Genomic DNA, 24,311 nt, shown 5'->3' with positions numbered 1-24,311 from the left:
CGCTCATCGCGTTACACTGTAACATCCGCTCGGTTCATGACGCGGTCTTGTTTTGATGTTGTAACGTCGAGGAGATCCAGTTGTAACGGTTTCCCGGCTTCTCATACCGCGTGTCGGAGATAGAGGCAGTGTTGAGTCGCAGAGAGAGAGAGAGAGAGAGAGAGAGACGCGGGCAGAGAATCTCGCACAGTGAGAGAGGGCGAGAGAAGACACGGGAAGGGCTCCTGGCAGGGGCTCGCGGAGACCCCCAGATCCAGATGCAAGTTCACATCCCACCCCGCCGATCGATATGTGATCGCTTTCATCAATCCCGTCGGCTGAACGACCGCCAGATGTCCGGGCTGCCTGATACATGGTTGACACGCGAAAAACACACCTTCCCGGCGACGGAGGACCTGCCTTTTTATCCTTCCCTGTTCGTTTTGATATCTGCCGTGTCGTTCGGAGTCTATATTGGATCTATCGTTCGTGAGGACCGGGTTCAAGGGGGTAAGATGGGGTGTTTCGGTAACGGGAAAACCGAAGACCAGCGCATCGACGAGAAAACACAGCGAGACACCGACAAGAGGATCAATAAACAGTTGCAAAAAGAGCGACAGGCGTATAAAGCCACGCATCGACTCTTGTTATTGGGTAAGAGTCTGCGACACGAGGCGTTATCGTGTGAAATGTAAGAGCGGCACGAGACCGTGTGCTCGAGCGCACCATGTTTGTTTGACAGCTCAAAATGGCATGTCGGGATCATCGCACATATCGAGATCACACCGCGATATCGAGATCAGTCTCCGCGCGCGACACTTTCTTGGTATTAAATGGCTGTGTTTGTTCCGCAGGGGCTGGCGAGTCGGGTAAGAGCACTATCGTGAAGCAGATGAGGATTCTTCACGTCAACGGCTTTAACGCAGAGTGAGTACGCGTTTGATTTTTATCGAGTCATATGACGTTTCGATCATCGATCGCGTGTGTTTCGGGGGGTCTTGTGAACGCGGGGTGGGTTTCGTGTCGTGTGTACGGTCATGATGCGCTGGAAACGCAGGTAGGCCTCTGTGTGTTAAAGTTGCATGCCCACTTCCTTAAACACGATACCGCGGTATGTCCTGATACGTACTTGCCTGCGCTGACCGAAACACGATCAATATACTGTGTCTTCGATACCTGCACTTTCTTACTCGGTATCCTTGTCTTGTTTTCCGGTACAAATGGCTAAACATTCTTGAATCGAGAGTAAACAAGTCAAACTGCTTCAAACAGGCTGAACAATCTGCCAGTGGGGGAAGAGAAACAACCTTATAGTTAGTGATCGATGATTGTTTTTGGCATGAAAAGAAAATGCATCTTCATTCGTGAATCTTTTGACATTTGTACTGGAAAACAAGATAAAAATACTAAGTGAGAAAGTTCAGCCAAAATTAAAACGTTGTCAATATTTGTTCGGCCCTCATGATGTTCCAAACCCGCATGCGAACATTCTTTCCTTGGAACACCAAATGGGATCAAAAAGAGTCAATTATCAATACAGATCATATGAAGTGTAACATTATGGGCTAATAAATGAAGGCTTGATGTCACATGAATGACAGGAACTTAAGGAACATGCTACTTTTTAAGATTCAAGATTTGCATTTGTCACAAACTATTCTATTCATTTACAGCTAGCGGTTAAATGTATTGGAGTTAAATGTGAGTTATGTGAATATCTTAAACATTGACTGACGGACATGTTTGGATGAATATACAGTAATTGCAGTGAAAAGAATAAAAGGTTGAACGGTAGAATGGCGTCACTGCATTAACTCCTCACTCACGTTTTCACACGCAGAGAAAAGAAACAGAAAATTCAAGACATTCGTAAAAATGTGAAGGATGCCATCGTGGTAAGTGAACTTGTCATTCTGGATTTAGATTTGACTCATTTGTTTTTTCTAGAAGGATTCTCATCTCTCGTGTGTCTTTGGTTTTTAGACTATAGTGTCAGCAATGAGCACTTTAATACCACCCGTTCCACTCGCTAATCCGGAGGACCAGTTTAGGATCGACTACATCAAAAGCATAGCGCCGCTCTCTGATTTCGACTACACGCAGGTAAGAGTCTCATTTTCATCATTGACCCGAGTCGCTTTGAATGACATTTGAATCTTCCTACTTTGCTTTGGTTGAGGTCACACTATGATGGTGTCGATCCGTTACGTGCCACATCATTTGTCTGATTGTATTATTGTGGTGGTGTTGTTTGGGAATAAAGTCGCTGTAAAAGCTTTTCAAAAATGTATTGTTGTTTCGTCACATTGATGCACAATGAGTTAATCTTGGCTTAAGATGAGTCCTGTACTTGTTGTTCAATGAGTAAGATATTTTGATGGCCTGTAGTTTGATGTTGTTGTGTACGTTTACAGATAGTCTTTTGTGAAGTAAGAGTTTCACCCGTTCAAAGAATCACATGACAACTTTGGAATTATGTTGGAGATTTGAAATGTGAAGAATTCCTTCACATCTCGTGTTCTAGATGAATTGACCTGAAACTGACACCCAGCCGGAGTTGTGTCTCAATCTAGCTGACGCTGTCTGTTAGCATAGCCGTCATTTCTGTGCCGTCTGAGATGTTTGTTAGCATTAACCTTGCACACTGAATGCAGGAGTGTGTATGAAAGGACAGACGCACGGCGTCAGTGCTGTTGTTTCTTTTAAATAGAAGTCCTGTTGTAATGTGTAGTTTTGAACGGTGTTAAACTAAAAATGTTTTCATTGTTTTAGGAAATTATAATTGTTCATGTCGCTTGTGGCAGCATACAAAAAAAGTTTTCCATCAACTTCTGATTGTACGAATGTTGTCTGTATTCTCTGGCATTACAGGACCGTGGCAGTTCACATCAGGTTTTGAAATGTACATATATCTGTTTTTATCTTACATTGTTAAAATATTCACTCTGATATGGCACATTTATATCACAAAATATCCCACACGGCGTAAGGTACAATGTTGTTGTTGTAATTTTTGTTGGGTTTTCTGAGATATGTGAGTGATGTTTGCCCACACAAAACTCATAATCGTGATGATCCAGGCTGCACAATAAGTGCCTTATGAGACACTCGCTTAATAATGACATATGCTGTATGGTAATTCTTTAAGTTTGTACAATAAACTTACAATGAGTGTATATATGCAACATCAGTGTTTCAAATTCTGTTTTGAAAAAGAAACCATCATTTCTACTTCTGAAAGTGTTTGTTTATTTTCATTTTTCAACTTTAGTCTTGACTCTAGTCAGTGTTCAACAGGTGATAAACACAATAAATACTGTGAAAGTCGGGTGATGATCAAAGTTGTGTTCAGAACCAACTGAACGGAAAAGTGAAAATAAGAAAGTAGTTGCCAAAACCAGAACATGCAACTTAGTTGAAGTCGTTGTGTTGTTTTAAACATGTTTGTGCACATGTTCATTTCTTGGCAGGAGTTTTTTGACCACGCGAAGAAACTGTGGCAGGATGAAGGAGTGAAGGCATGTTACGAGCGCTCCAACGAATATCAGCTCATCGACTGTGCGCATTAGTGAGTATCACTACATTTACTTACACGCTTAAAACGGTCTTGAGTTTCTTGTGCTGCGACGGGTTTAGTTGATAGTGGCGGTTCAGAGAGTCACGTGTGTCAGGTTATGAAGGAGCGAGGAGGTGCTCGGGTCATGAGAGGCGGTCAGCAGCTTTGTAGAACACAGATATCATCATCAGTATCCAGCGCGGTGCCTGACACATAATGGCGACTGTTGTCTCTTCATCAGAGAAAAGCCTGGAGAAACTCCACAGACACCCAGCTGCTCTGAATACAGACTTGTTCTTTGTGGAAGACCTTTACGATACCCAGAATTCCTCTGTTATACATCTTTGAATCGATATCTGCTCGGATGTGTTTGCTGTAATTCAGGTTCATCCGTGGTTGGTACGATAGTTGTGTTTGTTTGAAGAAGCTTCACACTTTTTACTCGTTTCTCATCACAGTTTAGTTGTTTAGTGGGTAAAAAACACATTTTGCCCTGACGCTTATGTAGAAATGTAATAGTTTGTCTCGTTTCTGTGATATACCGTTACATATTATGTGTGTTGCAAAGAACGAACGTCATATTAAGCTGTTTTTGTGACTTGGGTTTAGCTTTGAAAACTACATTTTTGGCTAAGATTTATTCTAAGAATGAATAAAGAGTCATTCTTGCCCACGCAAAAGTCATAACTGTGATTTTAAGAGCTGCAGGATATTTGTTTTAAAATGCGGTATAAGTACATTTAGAGTATTTCAAAATCGTACCCGACAACTCCGATTATAGATCGTTGTAAGTTTACTGTTGTGAATCAGGGTAAGTTTGTAAAATATATTATAATTATTTGAAAATATATATAAAAAATTGTGTTCAAAAATCATACCCGACAACTCTGATTATGAACTGTTATAGTGTGTTTATTGTTGTGAATCGGGTACGTTTGTGAAATATATTTGAATGATTTGAAAATACATTTAAAAGTCTTCAAAATTCCTACCCGACAACTTCTAAATGATTATTGTAAGTATAGCGTTGTGAATCGGTGAGCTCACTCATTGTAAAGTACCTGCTTGGTAACTGATTTATGTTCATATTTAACTCAAATAGTTACAGATTACAGCTTAAAAAAAGTTCTGTCTTAAACCGTAAAGCATACATTCACAGACATGACCTGTGAGATGAATTCTCGATCCCTCGTGATTGTGTGACATCTGTCTGAGTTGCTTTCTGTTTTTCTGTCGTGTGTCTATTTTAAGATCATAAAGCAACCGGTTAAACCAGGACACACAAATGCGTGTTTGTATGAAAGATGGCAATGTTGGAAATCAAACGGGTAAAAATGAGTTTTTGTGAAGGCACCGGTCCGAGCCAGAGCTCCCAGTGTGCGCAGGCCGTATGGAGATTGTGGTCGGGCTGTCTGCCCCCCTCCACACCCTCCATCAGAGCTTATGTAAAGGAACAGAGCAGCCGGGCCAAGCAGGAGCTATTTATAGCGCAGCACTGCAGAGCACTCACTGGCGGACGGCATCACGTGTGTGTGTGTGTGTGTGTGTGTGCGCGCGCCGCCGAATCAAAGGGAGGATCCCGGCAATGCGCGTAAACAAAGGAAGGTCAGAAAGAGAAGGTGAGGCGCAGAAAGGGCCGTGTATGTGTGTGCGTGCGCTTATATGTGCCGAAAGGGGACAAACGTTCACTTAGAAACAGCGTTTGCCTTTTTCATGGAGATGCACAAACAAACAGGCACACGTGCGGTCCACAGAAATAGCAACAGATTATGAATTCTTTTTTTAGCATTCGAGGCTGCTATTTCAGAGAAATCCATCAGCCGTCAGGAGAAAACAGAAGAGTCGTCCGCTTAAAAACAAACAGCAACAGTCATTGATGAGAGATTATTGGGAGGATCATGACACAAATACATACGAACAATACTTTCAGATTCATCTTTTGTGTTTTGAAGCTCATTGTTCAGTGTTAGAAGGGGAGAGTCATTCTTAAATATTTTTCTGCATACTTCATGACAGGTTATGTGACTATTAAAAAATATAAAAAAAAACATAAATATCTGATATTGTTATATTTTAAACTGGCTGTTATTTTTTAGATTCAGTTTTTTGTTAATTTTAGTTTCATTTTTGTGACTTAAATGCTTAAATCCTTTTGTCATTTATTTTATTTCAGTTTTAGCTTAAATTTCCAGTTATCATTTTAGTGCCTCAAACTAATAATATAAAAGAGAAATGTCTCCTTAGCGAAAACATTTCCAATAATATCTTTTTTATTTCATTTCAACGGAAACCGAAATGTTTGACTTCATCTGTTTTAAATGAAGGGTTGAATTTTTTTCCCAAACCCATCCTGAGCCCTGAATTGGCCTCTTTCGTTTCATGTCCATGTGAACAGACTCTGAGTTCTCAGGTATCACAGATATTTGTAATGATGGCTTTTTAAATACTCGCCCAAACAGAAGTGATCTGAAACCCAGAGGTAGTCAGGTTGGGTTCTCTCCTGTACTGCTGTGCATGTCGTGTATTTCTTTAAGATGTTTTCTTTGAACAGTCAAGAATCGTAATGTAAAAAGGAAGGTTTTCTACATCACAGACTGCCTCGTGTCTCATACACTGGCCCTATAAATCCTCTGAGCTAGTAAAGTCAGTAGAACATGTCAGATGTGTTCAAACATTCTTGTATTGTTCGGTGTGAACTGGATATACTGGTTTTGGAACGACTCCAGTCCAGGTGCAGTTTCCTTGTGCTTTTGGATCTTAACCAGTGTACACAGTGGTCATAGAGGACAATCTGAATATTTGATCTAATCTGCTGTACAGAACATACAGAAGATGTCTGCTCATGCTCTTAACAAGCGTGATGATGAATCACTTTATTTGGAGTCTTGTTCTTACACAAACTGTAACTTGTTGTTCTTGTGCGTTTTGTTCACAAACTTTGTCTATGTATACATACAGATCCACCGCCCTTCTAATGCACACTAGGCCTTCATAAAGCTCTCAAGAGAAACATATGGCTGTTCTGCCACTCACAGATGAGCGAGCTTCAGTTAGGGTGGACAACAGACACACGCCCCCTGCTGCTCAGTGTTTGAAACAGCACCCGAAATTAACTCACCCTCATATTATTCCAGATGTTTGTGACTTCATTAGATTTTTTTAATACAAAAACATCACTGTAAAAGATTCAACTTAAAAACTTACTTTAAAGCCTGCCTACATCCTTCAAATTGGCTTTTCAAGTCACCTTCATTTTAATGATGTTGAACTGACTTAAAAAATGAGTTTAACCAATCTTAACTTCAAACTATCTGTCATTTGAAATGAAATGATGTTAAACTTACTTATTAAATGATGTCACTTCAAAATTGAAAGCAGATTTTGAACTTAAGTTTTAAATAGGTCAGGTTTTACAGTGTTTATGTCAATATGTCGAAACGATGCGTTTATTATAGGAAACGATTAATGTTTTGAGCTTAGTTTGTTCAATTGAAAGCAAATCAAACCCATATAAACATGAAATCATGATAAGTTGTTATATGTGAAAGGTTTGGTTCCAAAATGAGAAAACTCTGTATTAATATCAATCAACATGCAGTTGTTTTGTTTTGATTTGAGCCATAAAAAAAGAAAAATACGGCAAACAAACACATTAAAACATGTTAACATCATGTTTCTAAAATCATGTTTTCTATTGAGTTATGTCATCTTGGAACCAAACTCATCATTTGTAGTAACAAAACTGAAACCCATAAAAGTTTTTAATCAATTATGGCTTCACGTTGCTAACTTGAAATCTCATTTGTGTCTTGTGATTGGTTGTCATATGATACAAGTTCACGGGACGCAGGAGAACCAATGAGATTTGCAGTCGGCAACAGGTCGATATTAAATATTGCCCTCTTATGGGTCTCTATTGGTTTTCATGAAGACGTTTTGATATGTTCTTTGTTTGGATCACATCTATGATTGAAGTTTGTGATTGTTGGAGCTTTAACAAGTTGAGACCTTTATACATAAAGTGAAAAAGTCAAATACATCTGAGATGGCATGAGGGTCAGAAAATGAGTTTTTTCATTACTTCAACTACTTGAACTTCAGCTAGCCTCACAGTTTCAAGAATGTTAAGGACAGATGTCTTTATAAACGGTTGTTTTTTAATGTATGACTTTGAATGTTTAGTTTACGTTTGACTGCTGTGATGGAGAACTCCTATTTGGTGGCTTTTATGTGTCTTTAAGTCTTAAATCTTTGTATTCCAGCGTCATGCCTCAGATTAGGCTTTCTAATGTCCGATGTTTTTATGCGAAGTGCTTTAATAAATTAAAATATTGATTAACATATCTCGGACAATATTCACATGATCATTATTATGTAGACATTATAAGAGGAAATCTTGTATCCAAAGACAAAATGTGTAGTAACAACCCTCCCATGATCTCTGTCTGTACTATCATACCATTTCTAAAAAAGGTTAAACATCAAATAGTAGGGAAGTATCCACACAAACCCATTAGTCTTTATCTGTGGATCATGTTTTTAGGCAGTGTCGTTACAGATCGTCTTGTTGTCACAAGCTTGTGGGACGGCTCTATATTTGTCTGCGTTTGTGCTGATAGCAGTAACATCACATGACGGTCACAGAGAACTGTCAGGCTTCTATTCTGCCTTTCTGCAGGAAAGCGAAGAGAAAGAACTGAGGCCTTGTTATCTAACATACTTCAGTATACTAGCTCTAGGGATGGTTAGTTCTCTTTCACGTCCAGTGAGTGTATCACATAAATGACACTCACACATTTGGACTTTTAGTCAAATATAATCTCAAAATAGTCTCAAGATGCTCGGATGAGTTTAGGACCAAAGATGTATTATTTATTGTATATTTGGATTTATTGTCACAATAAGCTTTGCTTGTGTGTTGTAATGTTTTTTACTATACTAACTATATTGTTAATAACATACTGTATCTGAATAAAGAGCAAGATGTTGTGTTTATATTCAGATACATTTTGTGCCATATTTGTTTCTGGCCATAGATTATGAAGTATAAAATATAAATACTTGGACAAGAATAATAATAGTTCTTCTGTGTTTGTGTCTTTTCAGTTTTCTGGATCGGATCGACGCAGTGAGACAGAGCGACTACACTCCAACAGATCAGGTACACAAGCACACCTTCTTCTATATGGATGAGATTGCGTAAATGTTTTTTAAATCACACAGAGACCATGTTTGTCAAGAATGTTCCTCTGGTTTGTTTTACCTAACACACTTTCTCTCTCTCTTAGGATTTGCTTCGCTGCAGAGTTTTAACATCAGGGATTTTCGAGACGCGATTTCAAGTTGACAAAGTTAACTTTCAGTGAGTCCACATAGTAATAATAAAGTTAAACTCTAAAATGGAAAATGATGTCAACTGGAGCAGTTGTTTTGAAGCGTCACATCTCTGGTTGTCCACAAGAGGGAGACATTCTACAGGCTAATCTCTCTCTCTCTCTCTCTCTCTCTCCTTCAGCATGTTTGATGTAGGGGGTCAAAGAGACGAAAGAAGAAAATGGATTCAGTGTTTTAATGGTAAATTGTGTGAACGCTACAGAGTTAAATGAAACTGGTTTTATATCAAATAGTTGTGCTGAAGTTTGGTGCTGATTGGCTGTTTCTCGGCAGACGTCACGGCGATCATCTTTGTGGTCGCGAGCAGCAGCTATAACATGGTCATTAGGGAAGACAACAACACAAACAGACTACGGGAGGCACTCGACCTATTTCGCAGTATCTGGAACAACAGGTTACATCTTCATAATAATATCTGACTGTTTGATCTTTGAACATACAACTTATTATGGAACTGACAACATTAAAGATTCAGATAGTTTCATCTTTCTTCTGTATGCAAGTGCAACAAATCGAAAAGGTGTGTTACTAAAAATACAAATTAGAAAGGAATTCATTAAAGCAAACACATTGTAAATGGTTGATATATTGTTATATTTGACAGAAGTTACAGTAAGGACTTGCAGTACAACAGGCTTTTCGTTCATGTGTTATCGACCCCTGACCTCTGTTTCTCTTTTGATCTCTCTACAGATGGTTACGGACGATTTCTGTCATATTGTTTCTCAACAAACAGGACATGCTGGCAGAGAAAGTACTTGCGGGAAAATCCAAAATTGAAGATTATTTTCCCGAATATACTCGGTATACCATCCCAGACAAAGGTAGAGTTTTCTCAAATCAAATGTTTTCGACAGATCACTATGAAATAGACCCGGTATACTTTATTAATTGAAAGAAATGAATTTGATCAATGTATGTCAATGTTTCCTTAGAATGTTGTCATGCAACAGAACACCACAAACCTCTTGAATATCATTATTACTGAACGTCTCAAATGAATCTGTGTTTATCTATACTGTAGATGAACATGACAGATCTATGTGTCAGTGGCTCACGGGTTTGATGTGTAGTAACCTGGCAGGTCTTGTTTCAGTGATTCCAGAGCCTGGAGAAGATCCCCGAGTGACAAGAGCCAAGTTTTTCATCCGCGACGAGTTTCTGGTTAGTGTTCTCATTCTGCAGATTTAAGATGACCACAAAGCATCTGTTACAGTCCCTTTATTGAGCCGCAGGAGATCAGTCGTTGACATTTTCTTCCTATTTTCTGCCATCACAGAGGATCAGCACTGAAAGCGGAGAGGGCCGTCACTACTGTTACCCCCATTTCACGTGTGCGGTGGACACGGAAAACATCAGGCGGGTGTTCAACGACTGCAGAGACATCATCCAGCGGATGCACCTGCGACAGTACGAACTCTTGTGATCTCGCCGGGACCCTCGCGCTCGTTTCCAACCTGTCTCCAAACCCCCCCCCGCCCCCGCCAGCCCCGCCTACACCGGCAGACAGCGAATACTACTGATGTTTGGAAGACCACCCCTCTGTCCTTGACTTGCTTTTTTGGGGGGTTTTAAATGGTTCTTTGAGTCGGTTGAGTTTAGGACGAGACTGGGATTCTTCCCTGTGTTTTTGAGTTCGCCAATCTTTGTCGCCTTTATGTTCGCCATTCCACCGAGCCTCTGGCTACCTCCTTACGTTTTGTTAGAAATAAAAACGATATCGTTGTGTATATACGTGCTGCCGCCTGACGGTTTATGAAGATCACCTTGTGACCTCCGGGAGCCCTAGTTTTGCACCCTGAACCTTGACCTTCTGACCTCTAAGGCTCTCTGCTGCTTTCCGTGTCCAGACACTGAAGAGCGCCCGCGGGGTGAGGGGGACAGGGGTTGCCAGACACTGGGACGAGGAGATAAAAACCACGACGTGAAGTAACGCACTTTTCCATTTTTCCTTTCACGAGATGGACACAATGTAGCATCGCACCATGAACTTCTCGGTCCCGCTGGTGTCCTCTTGAACAGGAAGGGGCGGAGCCATCGTAACGCCGGGAAGCGGCTCTGGCAACATAAAGATGAGCGCTTGTCCCCGGTTCTTAATTCAGTTCTTAACTTGTACGGACTGTGCAAGGGTGACTTTTCTTTCCTGTACAGACTATAAAATGTTATATTATTTTGTACAACTTTATTGAAAGAGAGTAAAAAATCTACTTGTAGATCTTTGTGCCTTGATTATGGCTGTACCTGTAAATGAAGCTGAGATCTGTTTTTTGACTGCGCTGTACAGCTTGATGTCACCCCGTCAGCAGAAGGGACTGTGGATGGGAACCTAATCTGTAGAGTTTTGTTTCTTTTCCATTCGTTCATTTGTTTATCTGCTTTGTTTATATAAAAAGACAAAAAGCTCTTTATTACAAAAAATAATAAATATAGGAACAGAAAATCCTAAAAGCCTGTATACATTATGCAAATTGACCCCTTACTTGCGGTTATGATCAGACGGAACAGCACCATGCCTTTCTTTGTCTCTTTGTTTCAGTTTCATTTGAATTTTCAGCTTTAACAAAACAAAACAAAAATGTAAGAAAAAAAACAAGTTGAAGTGTCCAAAATCACAACCTGGTGTTGTTTTCAGAGGAACCTTTTTGGATATGAAGTATGTCTGCGATATATATATATATTCATGTTTGTGACACGTTGTGTCTGTGTGTGTGCGGACAGGAGACAAACATTGAGCCACAGACGCATGACATTTGTATGTTTCGTGTGTGTGTGCGCGCGCGTGTGAGTGAGTGCGTGAGCAAGAGTGCGTTGTGTGCACTCCTTTATAAACGTGCGTACATGTAAATTTATAGGTCTATATAAATATATATGTACAATTCTACATGTTTAATTATGTGTGTGTCGGTGTATACATACCTTGGTATGTATACGGTGAAGATGTGTACTTACACACATAGGTAAGCATGTCTGGAGTGAAATGAATAAATGAGAGTGCAATATTGAACTCTGCGTGTCCCACCATTTACAACCCATCATACACAAAACAAGAGCTGGAGGATCTTACAAGCATATAGTAAACTGATTCATTTATTGTTTGTTATTGTTTATTGGCATTCTCTATTGACATCAGCTTGAATTAAAAATCCAACTCAATGTATTCACACATTGAAATTCATGCTGCTCTTTAAATCAACATCTGAGATTCAGGGGCTGATTTTTTCCAGACAAACATGTTTGTTTTTATTTGGCCGTTATATTTGTTTTTCAACCATAAAAATTATGTTACACACAGATTTGAGACGACACAACATTAACATTCGTCTCTAGAATTCAAACACGTTTCATATCTATTAGTTAATACTGCATCTCCAAAACCTTAAACCTGTCAATACTACATGCTTCAAAACATGTCGCACAAGAAACACGTTTTAAAATAAATATTCCTAAAGTCATAAAATGTTCTTAAGCTATTATCCTAACACCTGGAAACAATCATCAGACTACAAACCTAACAAACAAAAATGTCACGTTAAAGAGATATTTCACCTAAAAGTCATCATTTATCCACCAGAATCTGTATGTGTGACTTTCTTCGGTGGAACACAAAAGAAGATATTTTGAGAAATGGTTTTGTGTTTTAACAGTTGAAGTCAATGGGAGCCCATGTTGTCTGGTTACTGTCGTCCTTCAAAATATCTTCTTTTGTGTCACGCAGGTTTGAAATGGCATAAGTGCATGATGACAGCGTTTTCAAAAACATTCGCGCAGAAATACTATTCAGATCACATTGGTCAAGTTGTTGACTTGAGCAGTTCTCTTGGATTTCTACACAAACAAAGATACTGCAGAAAAGTAAATCTGAGGAGTTTCTGGTGCTTGGACAGATGGATTGTCCATATTTGCAGATTCACATCGTTCCTATGTGCTGCTGTATGTTTGATGTCGTGCTTACGGGAAGTCAAGTATGTCTCGGGACATTTGATGGATAAAGTTTAGTTATAGTTGAGTTTAGCAACTTCACTACGGAGAATCTGCTGTTAGCAGAAGCCTCCTGATTGATGTTTACCTCCAGAGTATCAGGCAAAATTTGACAGAGGCGATCCCTCTACTGTACCTCCAGCATCCAAGAACACATGTCCTGGCTTGGATTCTCTCCTACTGCTTTTCAAACGTGTTCCTCTTTGTGATCTGCACAGTAACTTGTCTGGTTGGCGCGTAGCTGCTAGTATGCGCAGAAACTTGCGTTTTAAAGCTTTGCTGGCCTCCCTCCATCCCTCTCTGGACCTCAGAGCAGTATGTCGGCTGGACCTCAAGCCTTGCGAAGCTGCCCATTCCATGGCGTGAATAGTCGGATGAAGGATCCCCGGTCACGCTAATGGGTATGGTCTTCTCTCGGCTCATCCGAGAGCCAGTGTTTGCTGACGGACTCGGAGTAAACATGCTGCTTACGTGCTCCTTAAAAGAGCTGAAGAACCCCATGCGAGGCTTTGCGGGTGCCACGGGACGGCCCACGTTCAACAGAACGGGTTTGCCAATGACTGGTTCATTAATTTCTCTCTGCAAGACTGAGATCTCGCAGGGTGTCTCGACAGCTGGCTGGCGGTCTTTAGCGCTGCCGAAGGTTTCACCTTCCTGAGGGACGTAATCCTCGAGGTCTTCAAGAGTGAGAATCGGATTCCTGTGAGTTGCACCATCTCTGTCTCGTTCATCCTGATGGTCTTCCGGCTTGAGGATGATCGTTCCTTCTTCTTCATCTAGATCTGAGATTTCTCCAAATGTTGTGGGGAGATTGTCGACCTCCACCTCATTTTGTGTAACATCATCTTGTAAAGTGACGGCACCCATGGATGCGGTCTCCACCAACTTGTTGTTCGAGTTATTAGTGTTCGGGTTGCCAGATGGTGACGGCTTACCAGGGGAAACACCTCTTCTTCTTGGTAACCTAGGTGATTTGTTCACTTTATACTCGATTATCTCCTCGACTTCTACCCATCTGGGATTCCTGGCCGTGGCCCCCGTGGGCTCATGAACATAGAGTGTCGGGACGGTCTTTCTAGCCGGAGGTCGTCTCTGTCTGGGCGGTTCGGGCGTGGAGGTCTCTGAGCGGTAGGCTCCCATGGAGGAGGCTCGGGGGGATGCGTGACGTTTCATGCGTGTGTTCTTCACCACGGTGGTGATGGTCTCCTCGCTTACGGTGGAAAAAGCACATGTGTTTGTACAGTGTGATTATTCGCACATTCGGGGTAGAATTTAACACAAGACTAGCAATTATAAAAATTTTGAATGTGGCAATTAAAGGGCACCAAAGGTCAATAAACAAAAAACACAACTTAGTGCCCCTCAAATGGAGTATACGTTTTTTAAGTTATATACATGTAAATTAGACATTAAAAATTTATTAAAAAAGTAAAATTATTTTATAAAATTAAACCAGATGTTTAAATAAAGAATATTGGATGAGATTCAAAATGAAAAGTAAGACTTACATAATAATGGTTTTCTTTGGTATTTTTGTCTCCTGTTCTGTCACTAAAAGCAAAAACAACGCAACATTATGAACAATAAAAAAAGGAACATATAGGGTCTTATCGTACACCGGGCACATTGCGGCGCAAGTGTTTTACTAGTCTCAGCCCGACACAGATCTCATATTCCCGTCCTGAGCCGCGTTGTTTAAATAGCAAATGCATTTGTGCTCATGGGTGTGTTGGTCTATAATAGAGGTGTGCTCACGTGCATTGCTATTATAAGGAACAGAAAATAAACTGCGCCATAGACCGACTCAAACCTGCTCTAAAGTCTAAAGTCAACTGTGCAATATATGTTTAGTTATTTAAAGAGCGTGTAAGGAATATGAGCCTATAGGCGGGTGCACAGCGCTCGTACATTCTGCTTATTAAACACAGAAGCACACAATAATGACAAATATTTATACAAATTAATTACAATGTAAAAGATTATTATTGTGGAGATTCTTTTCACAGACATGTACCTTCTATAGAGATGGCCTGATCTGCTCTGCGTTGACCAGCCATCGCCACAGCTGGAGTGACGAGTTGAGCGGCACACCTGGCACTGCCCAGACGGTTTGACAGCTGCGTATCAACCGTACAATCATCATTAGATTATTTATGAAACTAAATGAAAGACCATTCCACATATTTAACATGACAATAAAACAAGATTGGACAATTACAAGAGACAAAATATTTTGATTACAGTATGAAAGTGCTCGTCTAGTGTTGTTTAAAAAAACAGTGTAAGTTAATGGATTGACTCAATTCATCAGGTTTATACCTCACAGTCATAATGACCCAGATCTCTCTCTCCAGGGTTCTTAATAACCAGAACCAGAACTCCACTGCGAGGTTCACGGTACGTCTGATACTTCTCTTGATCTGTCAGCAGTTTACCGTCCTTAAACCATCTGTCCATACAGATACAGGTCAACTAATCAGGGTTATGCCATACTTTTATTTATTTGAAGTTGATCGTGTAAACTTTTCATTTGTACAGTATAATTTACTTTAATGAAACTCCTCGGAGGTTAACATTTACATTTTAAAATATTAGACAGGTCCGTTACCTTATTTTGGGACTTGGTGCACTCTGAATGGTGCAAGAGAACTGAACGTCTTCTCCAGGAAAGAGCGTAGCATTCCTGATCTTATTCACAAAACGTGGAGGTACTGGAAGAGAAAGAACCGGCATTAACAGGAATTTCTTGAATTTACATCACCCAGAAGACAATGTTATTGTTCAGATATTGCACTTTTATAGCTCAAGAGCGCTCAAGTTAAGAAAACCCTTTAGATATAGGGTCAAGGGAACCCTTAATGAGAAACGGGTTGCAAGAAAGAACAAAGAGTTATAGAAACTTAAAGAAACCTTAAAGGCCATTGCACATCAAGTATGAAATTTGCATCCAAAATTTCTGCACGCTAAAAAGTAAATACAACCTCACGTTGTGTCAATCACATTTACACACTGCCTCCGATATTTCCATCCGTCATAAAACAAATCGGACTGAGTTCGATTTTCTGTATTTTTCACATCCGAAGCAATCATTTTGAGACCCTTAACTGCTAAAGTCCTTAAGTTATCTTTCTACTGTAAGGAATGAAGGGACCAATGAATGATATCATGTTCAATGAAGTGGAGAAAGTAATGACGCTCTTTTTCAGAGATAAAATGAGATGAGTTATAGCAGATTAAGAGAATGTTCTTTCTTTTCGACAAAACTATAAAAAATATAAAGGTGTAAAATGAATGTTTCTCTTCTCAAACTCTAATGACGGACACGTTCGTCAGAATTCTGTCTATCTGAGATGCAAAAGACTCAAGCAACAACTTCCAATTGCTCTCCACTTAATCTCACTGATGTCCAGGAAAACTATTGAGATATTAAAGAGATTTCATCCGTCATTTTCTCTTTTCTCAGTCCTGTCACTCACCCTGCACAGTGATCTTTCCAAGTGTGCTGGCATTGCCCGCTGAGCTTGTAGCAAAGCACATGTACTGTCCCGAGTCGTCTGCTGTCATGTTGTCTAAGATGAGCGTGCAGGAGCCATCCAGGTCTTCGATGATGATGTGATGAGGATCCACCTCTACGGGACGCCCATCTGTTTGAGAGAGTAGATTCGGGTTCAAGTATTTCAACACAACCCACCAGGAGAATCAACCCAACATTTTATTCCTTACCTTTATACCAGGTGACCTGTGGTTTAGGAATGCCGGTGACCTTACAGGCGAGTTTAACCGTCTGTCCGAGTTCTGCTGTGTAATCTGTCAGCACTGCGTCAAAATCTGGAGGGCCTGTTAACCCAGATGAACAAACACAGATTGTTGTGAATATTGTGTCGTGTTTACTGTGTTAACAAGTGGTTGATGCAGGAGTGGGCGGCTTACACCACGTTGGCATGCTGTATCGCTGCTGAAGATCACGGAGGTCACGGAGCCAGGAGTTCTTCAGAATAACGGTCCGGGCCTGAAGCGTGTATTTCCTCACAGAATCTTCTCGCTCGTGCCAGATCTCGAACGCTCGCTCGTCTCCCTCCACAGTCTCGTTTACATCAATGTTTGTGAGCTACGTTCAAATCAAATGAGAATTTAAAGAAATATTGGCCACGGTCTCATTTCCAGCCTCTCAGTCAGAGGTGTTTTTTTGAGTGTCTCATACCTTCATCATGTTCTTGAAGACGTATGTCTGGGTGTCTGTGGTTGTGTCTCTCTTCTGCTTGCAGATGACCACATGGTTTTTGAAGAGAAAGACGTGACGGTGATGACCTCTAGAGGGTGTGCGAACTCCAGGTGCGCCCTCCCAAACCGTAAAAGGTCCCTGCAAAACAGTTTTTAGGTGTTATATACAGTAAGTTAAATATGTGTGCAGTTAGACACTAATTCGCATTTGATTAAAAATTCACAATTGAGCGCATTTATTTTTAACGCGGCATAGCTGTAAAGAAATAATATAATAAGTCCTCACTATTGTGCTGTGTGTTATTCATGATAAATACTTTAAAGAACTTGTTTAAAGGGGTCAGTGTGTAATATTTAGGAGGATCTACTGACAGAAATGCAATATAATGTACATAGCTATAGATTTAGATCTATACATCAGCCTACATGGAATTGGCCATGTTGTTTCTACAGTAGCCCTAAAGGGACAAACTGCTCTACAGAATACGTTATCTACTTTGATAAAGAAGCGTAACCGCGACGACATCTTACATTGGCCTCATACCAAATTAGGGGTCAGCTGTGGGCTAATGATCAGAGCGTTGGGCTTGTGATCAGAAGGTTAAAGGTGGAATCTCAGTGCCAGCAGGTCATGACTGAAGGGCCCTTGAGCAAGACACCTTACCCCTGATTGCTCTGCAGTAATGTGACACTGTATAAAAACTACTTGTAAGTCGCTTTGGATAAAAGCGTCTGCCAAATGAATAAATGTAAATGTAAATGTAAATACAAAGTCAATGCAAAGACCCTTTTTTTGTTCGCGTTTGGTGTGAAACCAGCATTAGAATGGTATCACACCAAACACGAATTAAGCATTTTGCTCATATAAATGAAATACAAAGTCAATGCAAAGACACGTATAGACGCAAACTTGTGGCAGGAGGTGGGAAAGAACGAATCTGGCGGCGCGATTGCCTCGAACGAGCATCAATCTCGTCTTCTGCTAAGCTTAAACATATTTTTCATTTCGTGTCACTCAACCGAGAATAACAAACTTTTACCGCGAGTAATAAAGAGCGTGGAACGTGATTGTTCACATTTGGTGTGAACCCAGCATTAGTTCTGTGTCATCTGCCATATTGTTTCGAAATAGAGGGGTGGAGTGAGCCATTGGTTGCAATTCACAACCTCACCACTAGATGCTGCTAAAATCTCCACATTGCTTCTGTAAGGATTGTCCTGTCTGTGTTATGTGTGCATTGTACCTGTCTAATGGGTTCTCCCAGTGCCTCCAGATTGGCAGGGTAATTCTCGATGAGAGACACGTGATGTGTGTTGTCTGAGCGCTGTGACAGAGATGACACCATGGCGTAGGCCTGCTCCAGTAAGCAGCAGTTCTGACCATTCCTCGCTTTGTTCCGTATCATATCCTAAAATACAATAAGGAACTCTTAAATGTCATCACAACCTTATTGTTTTTGAAGATGATTGTTGAATCTATGTAATTGAATAAAACCATTCTTCAATACAGTTCTTAGAATTATTCAGCATTTCTGCATAATAGCCAAACAAATGACTGTAAAGCAAAAGTGAAGTTGAGTGAAATAAGTTTCGTACCTTCAGCAAAGCTCTGTATTTTTGTATTCTCTCCAGCGGTCTCTGAAGGTAAGCATTAATACTCAACACAGGACCTTCTGAGGGGTCAACATTCGCCAACTCTGAGACTGTATAATCCTGATAGGACAAAAATCTTATGAAATTCTAGAACTTCTGTTAGACACAGATAATCATCGGAGAAGAAATGCCTCCTTTTGTGACATTAAGCCTCATTTTTAGCTGCCGCAAATTCATGACAGAGTTGATAATACTGTCAATGATTTGGAACCCACCCTAAAGTATTGATGCACGTCCTTCTCGCCGATAGCAGACTCCGCCTCGGTCTGTCCAACGAGATACTGCAGATATTTCTCAAAACCTTCACAATTTTTCAGGAAATGCATAGCGATGTCATCATCTGTGTCGCACTCACGCAGACCAGGCAACAAAGAGCTGCAAAGGAAATAAACACAATGTTTTTTCTCCATTTCAATACTATTTTAGGCTATTTGACCAATGCACAGGGCTTTGTGTAAGTTGTGTATTTATGTATATATTATTATTATTAAATGATGTACCTGCTATGGAAAATCTTCAAATCGCTGATGTTTCGAAAGATGGTTTCCTTGTGGCTGGTGATATGAGGTGGTGTGCTCTCCTCGCCAACATGCTTCTGATGATTTGAAGTGACAAACTCCATCTCCTTCAGAAACTCAGACTCTGTGCTGATCAGATCCTGAATGAGTTGACTAGGAGCAAGTGAAACGGACACAGAATTGAGAGGTTGTAGCATTATACAGCATATTAATACTTATTACTTATATATCCAATGACTTTCTTGGTATGTGTGTAAATTTACCAGAGTTTCTTTTTGTATTCTGTTTCGGTGACTTCCTCTCTGGTGGTTTCTGGGAGGTCTGTTGAATCTGCAGATAGCTTTTAACACAACCAGCAGGTCATCATTAATATTAGTGCACTTAAGCCACACGTACAAATGTATGAGTAACAAAACACCAAAACATTCATTTCAGACCTTCAGCCTTTTGTCGAGATATGCAGGTGACACCCATCCCTGCCGAGACGGGGTGGACTTGGTGGGTTTTGTGCGAACCAGCCATTTGAGGGGGTGAGCAGAGTCCAAAACCTCCACATACTGGCCCTCCTTCAGAGAGATGGTCTCTTTACCGACCCCAATGGGGTTGTAGTCAGCAGTCACCACGTAGATATCAAACATCTGCAAAAATACATTTTAAAAAGTTGTCTTTTCAGAAAAGAAGAGTATAGTAAAGTGTGACATAGACACATAATGTATGTATGACCTCTCCTCTGGCATCTCCCTCATCTGACTCGGATGAAGAGTCTGCGATCAGAGAAGCGGGCCGTGACCGACCGTGGTATGGAGATGCCGAAGGAGTTTTGGTTTCATCATCGCTGTCAGCTCCTGGGACACGTAATGAAGCTTAAAAAGAAGAGACAAAAAAAGAAGGCAGACATTACGTGTCAATCAATTTATGTTTATTTCCAGAGCACCGTTATGTGCCAAAAGAGTTTTGATGTCTTGAATAGATCATCTAATATATTTATATATCATTTAATAATCTGGGCACACATTAAAGAAATATAATAAATTAGCCAGATAATGATAATAATTACTAAATAATTGAATGAAATCATAATCATATAGACCCAGCTTTATATTATTTTAATTGATTTAGAAATGTATAAAAGGAAACTTTTTAAATGTACTAAGGCACATTTTTAAAATGGAAACTGTAATTATCATTCTGGTTAAGCTCTCAAATATATTTAAATGTTACAAATTATTTGCGTAGAATTTAATGTTAAAAATTCCCCACGTGTCAGTGTTTAAGGGACTGTTTGTGATATAGTCGCTGATCTCAGTAATCTCGCGAGAACTGATCGAAATATTAAAACATTGGCGCCATTTATAGATTGATTTTGAACGAGAGACACAGAAATGCGACTTTTAGAAATAATGGACGATTTCATATTTCTATAAGGTTTAGATGGATTTATGAGGAAAACTGTTCTCGGTTTTGATGAACCTGCAGCTCCATCTCAGGTAAGAGCCAATCATCGTTCTTATTTCAGATACATAAAGTTAAACATGGTTGAGTTATCACAGATAAAATGCTTTTGCTGCTGTCACGTTTATCTTTAAGATCATTTTTGGTTTGCGAAGTTGTGATACACTTTCACCCTCACGAAAATTAACTTGTTTAAGTTGTGCAAATACCACGTTTTTGTTGTTGTTTATTTATAGCAAAAACATGGTTCATTATCGTAAGGGCTAAAGTAACTAAACACAAGATTTTCCGGTGATATCGTGAAAACAGCGGCGACAGAAATGAGAAGAGTCTGGCTGCAGAACTGCACGTGCACTCTCAGACACCGTTGCTTTCTGTTCAAATGACGTCACTTGCATTCGACACCTGCATCTTTGCGCACTGCTCGCGAGCCTACAAGCACGACAATCCTGCGGTCACTGCCGTAAGTTTAAATATAAATGTTTTTTAATGTATTATGTGTAAATGTATTATTTCGGTTGAAAAGCCAGTGTGTGGTGTTTGGAGCAACACGGACACAATGAAGCTCTGAAACCCTCCAGTTTACTCTTCACTGAAATGGAACATATGCACGTATTCCTTGAACACGTTGTTGACGTCATGACTCTGAAAGTGTTGTGTCAAGTTGAAACTAAAGAAACTGCATAGTGCAAAACTTAAGCTTAAAGGTTTTTTATAGGCTGCTAGAATTGTATAGTTTTATTTAATTACCACTGCATATATGAATTTATAGTCTGTCTGATATATGACCTGTGTTTTGACTTGCATTTACATTGAGTCATTTAGCAGATGCTTTTATCCAAAGTGACTTACAGAGAGTTCAGTGAGCAGTAAGCGATGTGTCATAAAAGAGCAATAGTACAATAGGTGCTAATAAGCATAACCTTATATGTTTTGCATATAGTCAATGTGTTTTCTTGTACAGCTGCTTTGTAACAATGAAAATTTTAAAAGCGCTATATTAATAAACTTGACTTATTTAAATTTAGTGGAAATGTTCTGTTTAGGATCCATGTTCTCTCGCAAAAACATGTTTTTTGTCACATTCATAAGAATGGCAATAGATATGCTGTTATAAATATAACAAGAGTCAAACCTTATTTAAATGCTAAATATAATAATACACTATATATTTCTTGTGATAGTGGACATACAGTGATTATTCCTCTTTAAAGGAAAAACGTTTGGAAAGTAATATCCGGAAGTGAATGTGTCTGAGAGTGCAAATGCAGTTCTGCAGCCAGATGCTATTGCAGAAAATGTCATTATCAATGACGTTTCTCTCATATTTCTCAGCATGCACTTGGCCATATCATGCTTTGACAAAATAATGACTGTATGATAATCAACATAGCTGTGCACAAACACATATGTAGTTGCTCATACAACTTCATACTTCTAAATAAATATGAAAGCAGGCATTTAAACTACTTCTTTCTGTGTATACTGAAACAGAGACACCTTGAATGTGGCTATAATTTACTTCTTTGTGCAAAAAACCAGACCACTGAATTAATTTCAAAAACATTTATTCTGAACTGTTACAAAAGGCCCTGATATTAAAGAACCATGACTTTTAGCCATACATAGTGCATTTTCATTTACATCTAATTTTAATAATAATTTTCTATATATGTATATTGAGAATTTAAATATGTGCGATCTGACTACCACTAGCATAGCTTCAAAGAGGAAAAAGTCATGATTCTGTTGTGTTACGCTGTAAGTTCTGCAGATACATACTGGTCACTTTGGGCCAAGATTTCATCCACTGGAGCACTTGATGGTTCTCTGAGCTGTCTGAATAAATCAATGCTTCAATGAGAATGAGAGTGAATGGAGGGAGGAGATGATGGATGGATCGTTTGATAGATAGACAAAATAATGGAGTCATTGAATTGAGTTTAGTTATGGAATCCAGAGAGAGGTGGTATTTTTACAAGATAAAAGTCCAGTAAAATGTTCCTGAGAATATACAGGCTAGAGACTATACATTTTGAATGTGAGTCTGAGATGGGTGTAAACTCTATTTCAGTACTCGGCACACCCTGTGACAAACACTCAAAGCATTTGGGCACACAAAGCTCACTCAAAATCAAAGCAGACGTTTGAGTGAATATTAGAACGCTTCTGTAAAAGAAAGACTACGTCAAAACATTAATAGTAATAATAGTCAGTAACTGGACACACAATAACACAATGTAAGTGTATTTAAAAGTAATGTAGAAAATTCTGATAGCTGATATTTACATTTAAACATTTGTGCGGGTTACAAAAATGTCTCGCTCATTATTATTTGCAAAAAATGGGTCCAGATTAAAAATGGGCTTCTCTTACCTTGAGTGATCTTGGCCGATACCATTTCTGTGATTTGGGTTGTGAGCTTTTGTAGAAATTCTTCTGTACCCACTTCACCCAGGTAGGGTATTTTGATCTCTCCTGACATGTGATAATGATTAATCTTTAATTCCACTTTTAAAAAAATGCATGATCACACAAAATCTGAATCTTGATTGTATGCAAACATAAGATTATCTATAAAACGGATCAAATATTCACCTTTGCCCTCTTCTTCAGGTGGGCTAATTGTTATTCCAAGTATGCTGAGAACAAATATAACACATTATATACTGTATCCATCAAATCTATAACATCGCTTTACATTTGTAGACATTGTCTAAACTTACTCTTCTCCCCCTTTTCCCTTTTGTTCTGGTGCTGTTGGATAAAAAAGTTTGAGCACGGTGTAAAGATCAGGTTATTTCAAAAGATTATGTAAAGGACTAAGTAAAAATAGAAATAATATGATAAAAAATCTCATATAATCCTGTTATCTTTATGTTAACTAAATCACGTGTTACTGACCAAGCTCCACGTCTAGTCGGGCCGTGTTGACCGACTGTCCAGCGCGGTTGGTGGCGATGCAGGTGTACATGCCTCTGTGTTCCTTTCCCACTTCCATGAGGATAAGACTATGCTGACACCCAGAACTGGCCACTTTATAACCTGGTGTGTCTGCCTTGATCCACAAAACATCCTTCTCTGACATCTCCTTTAACCAGTTCACAGATGGGGTCGGGGAACCTTTGGAACAGTTATTATATTAAATACATGGACCCTAAATAAATACTTTGGGTAGACGATCTGATCACTGTTATACCTTCCACTTTGACTGACAACGTTATACTTGCTCCTTGGTTCACCTTCTTGTTGCCAAACCTTTCTAGGAAGCGGGGTGGCACAAGTGGCACCTTTGAATCTATTTGTGGTAGAATGCGGTTTAGATGACAAGGACATTTCTGTACATGCATGCATAATTTTTAACATCAAACAGTTTAAATGCATCGGTTTACAGTATGTGAGGATTCATAATTCAGGATTTTTACCCCTCATTCTTCCCTGTTCAGGTGCTGGGCGCTCTCCATGACCTAACAAGCAGAAATCAAGTAAACAAACATAAGAAAATGTTCAGAACATGTTCATAAGAAAAAATCAAACCGAAAAGAAAAAATTTGCTTGGG

At 39.6% G+C, this 24,311-nt stretch overlaps 2 protein-coding genes across 3 annotated transcripts in view; one reads left to right on the top strand and one right to left on the bottom strand.

Annotated features, from left to right (window-relative positions):
* gnal2 (guanine nucleotide binding protein (G protein), alpha activating activity polypeptide, olfactory type 2) overlaps positions 1-11,931 on the top strand; it is a 16,006-nt gene extending 4,075 nt beyond the window's left edge. Inside the window, exons 1-12 of one of the 2 annotated variants that reach the window (XM_079447557.1) lie at positions 1-633; positions 834-906; positions 1,820-1,874; positions 1,963-2,082; positions 3,450-3,547; positions 8,642-8,696; positions 8,824-8,897; positions 9,051-9,109; positions 9,203-9,323; positions 9,623-9,753; positions 10,026-10,093; positions 10,209-11,931. In XM_079447557.1, the coding sequence (XP_079303683.1) occupies positions 258-633; positions 834-906; positions 1,820-1,874; positions 1,963-2,082; positions 3,450-3,547; positions 8,642-8,696; positions 8,824-8,897; positions 9,051-9,109; positions 9,203-9,323; positions 9,623-9,753; positions 10,026-10,093; positions 10,209-10,355 (1,377 nt within the window). In that variant the 5' untranslated portion in view covers positions 1-257 and the 3' untranslated portion in view covers positions 10,356-11,931. The remainder of the gene's footprint in view (positions 634-833; positions 907-1,819; positions 1,875-1,962; positions 2,083-3,449; positions 3,548-8,641; positions 8,697-8,823; positions 8,898-9,050; positions 9,110-9,202; positions 9,324-9,622; positions 9,754-10,025; positions 10,094-10,208) is intronic. The other variant, XM_079447556.1, reaches the window with a different exon arrangement.
* Positions 11,932-12,005: 74 nt separating this feature from the next.
* The window catches only part of obscnb (obscurin, cytoskeletal calmodulin and titin-interacting RhoGEF b), a 48,704-nt gene continuing 36,398 nt past the window's right edge, over positions 12,006-24,311 (bottom strand). The window contains exons 60-80 of the mRNA XM_079447668.1: positions 23,951-24,049; positions 23,652-23,874; positions 23,350-23,393; positions 23,128-23,229; positions 22,534-22,590; positions 20,023-20,162; positions 19,737-19,937; positions 19,563-19,639; positions 19,282-19,452; positions 18,997-19,156; positions 18,725-18,841; positions 18,373-18,537; positions 17,109-17,267; positions 16,838-17,015; positions 16,631-16,744; positions 16,384-16,551; positions 15,516-15,618; positions 15,227-15,356; positions 14,922-15,024; positions 14,416-14,458; positions 12,006-14,117 (exon numbers count right to left, since the gene is read on the bottom strand). Coding sequence (XP_079303794.1) covers positions 13,085-14,117; positions 14,416-14,458; positions 14,922-15,024; positions 15,227-15,356; positions 15,516-15,618; positions 16,384-16,551; positions 16,631-16,744; positions 16,838-17,015; positions 17,109-17,267; positions 18,373-18,537; positions 18,725-18,841; positions 18,997-19,156; positions 19,282-19,452; positions 19,563-19,639; positions 19,737-19,937; positions 20,023-20,162; positions 22,534-22,590; positions 23,128-23,229; positions 23,350-23,393; positions 23,652-23,874; positions 23,951-24,049 — 3,587 coding nt within the window. The 3' untranslated portion in view covers positions 12,006-13,084. The remainder of the gene's footprint in view (positions 14,118-14,415; positions 14,459-14,921; positions 15,025-15,226; positions 15,357-15,515; positions 15,619-16,383; positions 16,552-16,630; positions 16,745-16,837; positions 17,016-17,108; positions 17,268-18,372; positions 18,538-18,724; positions 18,842-18,996; positions 19,157-19,281; positions 19,453-19,562; positions 19,640-19,736; positions 19,938-20,022; positions 20,163-22,533; positions 22,591-23,127; positions 23,230-23,349; positions 23,394-23,651; positions 23,875-23,950; positions 24,050-24,311) is intronic.

The sequence above is a fragment of the Barbatula barbatula genome (assembly GCF_947034865.1).
Source record: "Barbatula barbatula genome assembly, chromosome: 23".
NCBI classification, from domain to species: Eukaryota; Metazoa; Chordata; class Actinopteri; order Cypriniformes; family Nemacheilidae; genus Barbatula; species Barbatula barbatula.
The sequence above is the reverse complement of the archived record's forward strand: the minus strand, read 5'-3'. Positions and strand labels throughout refer to the sequence as shown.